This window comes from Nyctereutes procyonoides, unplaced genomic scaffold (genome assembly GCF_905146905.1).
Source record: "Nyctereutes procyonoides isolate TBG_1078 unplaced genomic scaffold, NYPRO_anot_genome, whole genome shotgun sequence".
NCBI classification, from domain to species: domain Eukaryota; kingdom Metazoa; phylum Chordata; class Mammalia; order Carnivora; family Canidae; genus Nyctereutes; species Nyctereutes procyonoides.
In genome coordinates, this window is record NW_026575043.1 from 35,784,156 (window position 1) to 35,790,871 (window position 6,716).

At 60.1% G+C, this 6,716-nt stretch overlaps 1 protein-coding gene across 3 annotated transcripts; it reads right to left on the reverse strand.

The window, feature by feature from the left end:
- Positions 1 to 3,007: 3,007 nt before the first annotated feature.
- TMEM191C (transmembrane protein 191C) lies at positions 3,008 to 6,143 on the reverse strand. Of its 3 annotated transcripts, XM_055322307.1 has the most exons (9): positions 5,792 to 6,143; positions 5,417 to 5,540; positions 5,229 to 5,279; positions 4,850 to 4,906; positions 4,703 to 4,762; positions 4,538 to 4,602; positions 4,388 to 4,460; positions 4,126 to 4,166; positions 3,785 to 4,033 (listed from the first exon to the last, which is right to left on the reverse strand). In XM_055322307.1, exons 1-9 carry the CDS (start codon positions 5,944 to 5,946, stop codon positions 3,832 to 3,834), a joined length of 828 nt encoding a protein of 275 aa, XP_055178282.1. In that variant the 5' UTR covers positions 5,947 to 6,143; the 3' UTR covers positions 3,785 to 3,831. The 3 variants fall into 3 exon arrangements, with proteins under 3 accessions (XP_055178280.1, XP_055178281.1, XP_055178282.1); XM_055322305.1 differs by having other exon boundaries at positions 3,008 to 4,033; positions 4,538 to 4,762; XM_055322306.1 differs by lacking the exon at positions 4,388 to 4,460 and having other exon boundaries at positions 3,618 to 4,033; positions 4,461 to 4,762.
- Between the last annotated feature and the right edge of the window lie 573 nt (positions 6,144 to 6,716).

The window sequence follows — 6,716 nt, forward strand, 5'->3', positions numbered from 1 at the left end:
GTGGGAATGGAAAACAGTCCAAGCCACAGGGGGATCCGGGCAGTATCCGGCACTGTCAAGTGTAGGATTACCCTTTGACCACAATCCCACTTTTAGGAATTGATCTCAAAAGACTATCTGGTGGGGATCCCTGGGTGGCACAGTGGTTTGGCGCCTGCCTTTGGCCCAGGGCACGATCCTGGAGACCCCGGATCGAATCCCACATCAGGCTCCCGGTGCATGGAGCCTGCTTCTCCCTCTGCCTGTGTCTCTGCCCCTCTCTCTCTCTCTCTCTCTCTCTCTCTGTGACTATCATAAATAAATTTAAAAAAAAAAAAGACTATCTGGTGAAATACATGGGTGTTTGCAGAAGGCTCCTCATTGAGATACTCCTGTTTGGTTTTTGTTTGGTTTTGTTTTTAAAGATTTTATTTTTAAGGAATCTCTACACTCAGTGTGGGGCTCGAACTTACACCGCAAGCTCTGCCCACTGAGCCAGCCAGGCACCTGCAGATGCCCAGAGGTACTCTAGCAAAGCCTCTACTCTAGCCAGAATCCACCCACATCATTGCATTTGAGACATTCATCTGGCCCTGCTCAGAGCCAGGGGCTGAAAGGGCCACAGAGAAGTCCATGTGGTTCGTGGGGTTCACCTAAGGGAGGGGAGAGGGACGCCTGGGGGGCTCAGTGGTAGAGCAGCTGCCTTCGGCTCAGGGCGGGATCCTGAGGTCCTGGGATCGAGTCCCACACCAGGCCCCTTGCAGGCAGCCTGCTTCTCCCTCTGCCTGTGTCTCTGCCTCTCTCTCTCTCTCTCTCTCTCTCTCTCTCTGTGACTATCATGAATAAATAAATAAAATCTTTAAAAAATAAAAAATAAGGGGAGAGCTCTGACTGTATATTTTACTTAAAAGGGGGGTAAAAAAGGAGAGTCCATTAAAATAATCTGGTTTTTTTTTGTAAGGGAGTGTAGGCAACAGGGTAGAGAGCAGAGGTATAAAAGATTTCTCTAGGGATCCCTGGGTGGCGCAGCGGTTTAGCGCCTGCCTTTGGCCCAGGGCGCGATCCTGGAGACCCGGGATCGAATCCCACGTCGGGCTCCCAGTGCATGGAGCCTGCTTCTCCCTCTGCCTGTGTCTCTGCCTTTCTTTCTCTCATTCTATGTGACTATCATAAATAAATAAAAATTAAAAAAAAAAGATTTCTCTAAAATGTCTTATTTCAGAGAGTTGATTGTATAGTTACAGATCATAAAAAATAAGATAGGGCAGCCTGGGGGGGGGGGAGGTGGGGCTCAGCCATTTAGTGCCAACTTCAGTCCAGGGCCTGATCCTGGGGACCCAGGAACAAGTCCTACAGCCGGCTCCCTGCGAGGAGCCTGCTTCTCCCACTGCCTGTGTCTCTGCCTCTTTCTCTGCCTCTTTCTCTCTCTCTCATGAATAAATACAATCTTAAAAAAAAAAAAACATTATTCATGAGACACAGAGAGGCAGAGACTCAGGCAGCGGGAGAAGCAGGCTCCTAGCAGGGAGCCCGATGCAGGACTCAATCCCCAGACCTGGGATCAAACCCTGAGCCAAAGGCAGACGCTCAACTGCGGAGCCACCCAGGCACCCCCCAAAAAATAAGATAAATTTAAACAAAAACTTAGAAAAAAATAAAGATAATGCCTGGGGCACCTGGATGGCTCAGTCAGTTAAGGGTCAGACTCTGGGTTTCAGCTGAGATCATGATCTGAGTCCTGAGACTGAGCCCCACAGCAGGGCTCCTTGCTCAGCACACCTTGCTTGAGATTCTCTCCCTCCTTCTGCTTTTATCCCCCACCCCAACCCCACCCCACCCCACCCCCAGCTCATGCTCTTTCTCTAAAATAAAAATAAAATCTAAAACAAAAAAAAAAAAGATAATGCAATGTCTAAAACTTGAAAGCCAAAAAAAAAAAAAAAAAACACACAATCACACTTGTGAAGATGGCTATTCTTTTTTTTTTTTTTTTTTTTTAGTTTTTTAAAAAGCAAGATGGGGCGCCAGGGTGGCTCAGCCGGGGTCAGCTAGGGTCACAGTGTCATGGTTGTGGGATGGATTCCTCCCTCCAGCCCTGCACTCAGCACAGAGTCTGCTTCAGATTTCCTCATCCTTTCCCTCTTGTTCTCTCTGTCCCTCTCAAAGAATTAAGTAAAATCTTTTTTTTTATATTTTATTTATTCATGAGAGAGAGACAGAGACAGAGACACAGGCAGAAGGAGAAGCGGACTCCCCACAAGGAGCCGGATGTGGGACTCGATCCCGGATCCCAGGATCACGCCCAGAGCCGAAGGCAGATGCTCAACTGCTGAGCCACCCAGGCGTCCCAGAATTAAGTAAAATATTTTTTAAAAATAAATAAAGGGGATCCCTGGTTGGCTCAGCAGTTTGGTGCCTGCCTTCAGCCAAGGGCATGATCCTGGAGACCCACATGGGGCTCCCTCCCACATCGGGCTCCCTGCGGGGAGCCTGCTTCTCCCTCTGCCTGTGTCTCTGCCCCCCTCTCTCTCTCCCTGTGTCTATCACGAATGAATAAATATATACATACATACATACAAATGGTGAGGATGCAGAGAAATTAGAACCCTTATGCAACTGCTGATGAAAATGTAAAATGTGGAACTCCATCTAGCGGTTCGTCCTCAAACCCAGCAATCCCACGTTTGTGCGTATACCCAAAAGAAGGGAAGGCAGGGACTCAAGCAAATGTTTACACGCCAGTGTTCACAGAAGCATTAGTCACCACAGCCAAAAGGTGGGAATAACCCAAATGCCCATCTATGCACGAATTGATCAACAAAATGGTCAGCAACAAACTGTTATAACGAATATAATACAAACAAAACGTTTACACCAATTGAAAGTATTTAATGTAGAAGCTTACAATTCCTAGACAAGAATGTATTTTTTAGGACAAAACACACAATTCCTATTTTTAAAAGATTATTTATTTATTAATGACAGAGGGAGAGGGAGAGGGAGAGGGAGAGGGAGAGGGAGAGGGAGAGGGAGAGGGAGAGGGAGAGGGAGAGGGAGAGGGAGAGGGAGAGAGGGAGAGGCAGGCTTCCTGCAGGAAGCCCTACGCGGGACTCGATCCTGGGGCAGGCGCTCCACCACTGAGCCCCCCAGGCGCCCCCCAGAATTTCTAAATTTGATAAAACTTTATACACAGGATTACAGAAACAAACTTAACTTCAAAAAGACAAAAAAAAAAAAAAACACCCACACCTACAAATCAATAAGAAAACCTGCGGAGGCCACAACCCAAACCCACGAGGGTGGCGTGCGCGCGCCCCCGCAACGAGTCCACGGAACAATGTTAGTACCAAAAAGCGTAAAGAATCAAAGTAGGGCGGTGTGTGCAGCAGGCAAGCCCCCCACCCCGTTCCTCACTCGCACTCAGCTGAGTGCGTAAGACGACGATCCCCCCGAAGCCGCGGCGGCCGCACCCCGAGAGACCTCCGGGAGGGATGCGCCCCGACGCCCCAGGAGACCCGACCCCTCTGCCCTGCCCCCAGGCTCGCCCGCGGGGTGTGTGGGGGGGCAAGGCAAGCTTAGCTAAGGTACTGGCCCCTTCCGAGGTGGCCCTGGGGCGGCCGCGGGGGCTCCGGGGGCCCTTGGCGCGAGGCCCGGGCGCGGGCGCCGGACGAGGGGTCGCTGCGCTGCAGGCGCACGAGCCGCCCCAAGTCCCCGCGGCCGCCGAGCCCGAGCTGCCGGGGCCGCTGGGCCGGGGGTCAGCACGGCCCGCCCCGCGAGTCTCCCCGGCCCCCGCCGGCGCCCAGAAACCACACGGGACACGGAGGTGCAGGCGGCCGCGGCCAGCGTGATGCGCTAGGCGGGCAGCAGGCCGCGCGCGCGCAGCTCGAGCAGCGGGGACAGCGTGTAGCGCAGGCGGCGCCAGGCGGAGGCCGAGCCGCAGCGCGGGAGCCCGCGGAGCGCGCAGGGGTCCGCCCGCAGCAGGTGGAGCAGCGGCAGCGCCAGGAAGCCGAGCGGGAGCAGCAGCAGCGTCTGCAGCGCGCCGCGCGCCCAGCACCTGCGGACCCAAGGACGGACGGACGGACAGGCGGGCGGTGGCGGGGGAGCCGAGGGGTGGGCCCGGGCCCCGCGCGCCCGCCGCCGGCTCACCTGATGCCCGCCCTGCCGGCGCCACCGACAAGCCGCCTCTCCTGCGGAGGTAGGGAGCCGCGTCTAGCTGGGCGCCCGGCGGGGCCGCGAGCTCCGCGGGGCGCGAGTCGGGAGGGACCCGTCCCCCCGCCGCGCGGGTCCCGGGGGGGGGCTCGCCAGTCCGTCCGGGGCCGGGCCCTCGGGGAGGTGGGGCCCGGTGGGCGCGGGTGGCCCCCATGGGGCGGTCCCGCCCGCCGCCCGCCCCGCCGGGGCCCGCGCTCACGCAGTCGGCCCTGGCCACCTCCTCCATGAGCGAGCCCGCGCAGTCCTGCACCCGGCGCGGCTGGGAGTCGCACCTGCCGGGAGGGCGTCGAGGTGGGCGGCCTGACTCGCCCCGCCGTCGCCCCACCGCACCCGGGCCTGGGCCGCTTACACTTCGGCGCCGCCCCGCGAGGCGTCCAGCGCGGCCGCCGCCTCCATCACCTTGCCCTGCAGCTCCTGGGGAGGTGGGCGAGGCCTCAGGACCCGCGGGGGAGCTCGGGGCCGGGGCGCCGCAGGCTGGGGGCCCCGGGAGCGGCTCTCGGCGGAGGGGCGGTACCTGCAGGACGCCGCTCTGCTCCTGGAAGCTGGCCCAGGCCTCCTCGGTCCGCTGCGCGCCCTGGGGGGAGGGGAGCCCCGATGAGCCCCGGGTAGCACAGCCCTCTGGCCCCCCGCACCCGGCCCCGGCCCCCCGCTCCGCCCGCACCTGCCGCAGGCTCTCCGCCTGCTCCGCGTGCTTGGCCTCCACCAGCTCCAATTGTTTCTTCCGGCGGATCCAAGGAACGTCAGGAGTCTGGGGCGCCCGCGACCCCACCCCGCCCCCAGATTGTCATGCCCCCCACCCCGCGCCGCTGCTCGGGTCTTGGGAGGGCCCCCCACCCAAACACCTGCAACGCCATCAGCTGGGTCCCGAGTTGCTGCTCTGCGTGCTGCTGACTCAGCTGTTCCCCTCCGTAGTAGAAGAGCTGGGGACGGGGTCTGTGAGTGCGGGGTCGGGGCTTGGAGGGGCGGGGACTGTCCTGGGCGGCGGGACCCCTGGGACTTCCTCGGGGAGGCCGGAGCCCGAGGCCCGCCCCCTAGTGTACCTGACTCGACAGCTCCTCCCACTGCTCCTGCAGCTGCCGGTTGTGCTGCTCCTGCGGGTGGGGTCGAGGGGGCTGCCTGGGCCTCTCGGAGACCCCGGCCTCGCGGGGGGCCGGGCACCACCCGCGGCCCCGCCGTACCCCACCCCGGGCGGCCCCCCGCCGCACCCCTGCCGGGGCCCCGTCCGCACCAGGTCCTGCTTGCGCTGCTCCGCCGCCTCCAGCAGCCCGCGCGCTCGCTCCGCGCCCTCCCGCGCCGCCTCGCGCGCCTCCTCGCGCAGGGCCCGCGCCGCCTGGTTTCGCTTCCGCTGCAGGCTGCAGAGGGAAAACTGAGGCGGCGCCACGGCGCTCGGTGCCTCCCGCGGCCTCCGGGAAAGGCCAGCCGCGAGCGCGGCCGAGGAAGCCCGCGCCGGCTGGTGACCCTCCCCGTCGTGGGTCCCCACCCTCCAGGCCCCGCCGGCCTAGGGCGGAGGGTCGCGCCCGGGCGGGGAGGAGGAACCGACGAGCCGGCCTTCCCCTCCGCCCAGCCGCGGGCGCCGCCTTCCGTGGGACCGACCCCCGCGCACCTGCGCTCGCGCTCGCGCAGGCCCTGCAGGCGCCCGGTGAGGCTCTCGCTCTCGGCCTCGAGCCCGCGCACCAGCTCCTCCAGCTCCTGCTTCCGCAGTCGCCCGTCGCGGTTGTCCTTCTGCAGCTGCAGCAGCAGCTCCTGCGCCTCGGCCATGGCTCCGGGGTCTCGGTCCCCCCGCCGCTGCGGGCCTCGGGGACCCGGCGCGCGGGCGGCGTCACAATGGGCGGCAGGGGGCGCCCGAGCGCAGGCCCCGGGCCGCGGCAGCCGCAACAAACGTTACGCAAGAGCCAAACTCGGATCCTCACAAGGTCGATAGAATACTAATACCTAATGCAGAAAAACGAAGAAAGACTGATTCCCAGTATAGACGATGGAACTTAAAAACTCTCCCCGAGCGTAGACATCAGTCAAACCTCACTGGATGGAACGAACGCCCGAGATCTATGCATTTCACCGTATGTAATTAGGTTTCATTTAAAAACCCACTTGGGGATCCCTGGGTGGCTCAGAAGTGGGCGCCTGCCTTCGGCTCGGGTAGTGATCCCGGGATCCGGGATCGAGTCCCCGCATCGGGCTCCCGGCGGGGAGCCTGCTTCTCCCTCTGCCTGTGTCTCTGCCTCTCTCTCTCTCTGTGTGTCTCTCACGAATAGATAAATCTTTAAAAAATAAATAAATAAAAATAAAAACCCACTTGGAACAAAAAAGACACCGTGGACAAATGCTACAAATGGGTGACAGGATAGAAAAAGATCTTTGTCATCAGATGATTAGTAACTAGAGTATATGGGAAACCCATATAGGGTTTCATAGGGGCCACTATGAGACCAAACATCAAAGGGACGGATAGGGCATTGCCCCGAGGGGAGCCCACGAACGCCCAGGAAGAGTCTGAAGAGATGCTCTGCATTTTCCATCAACCAGAG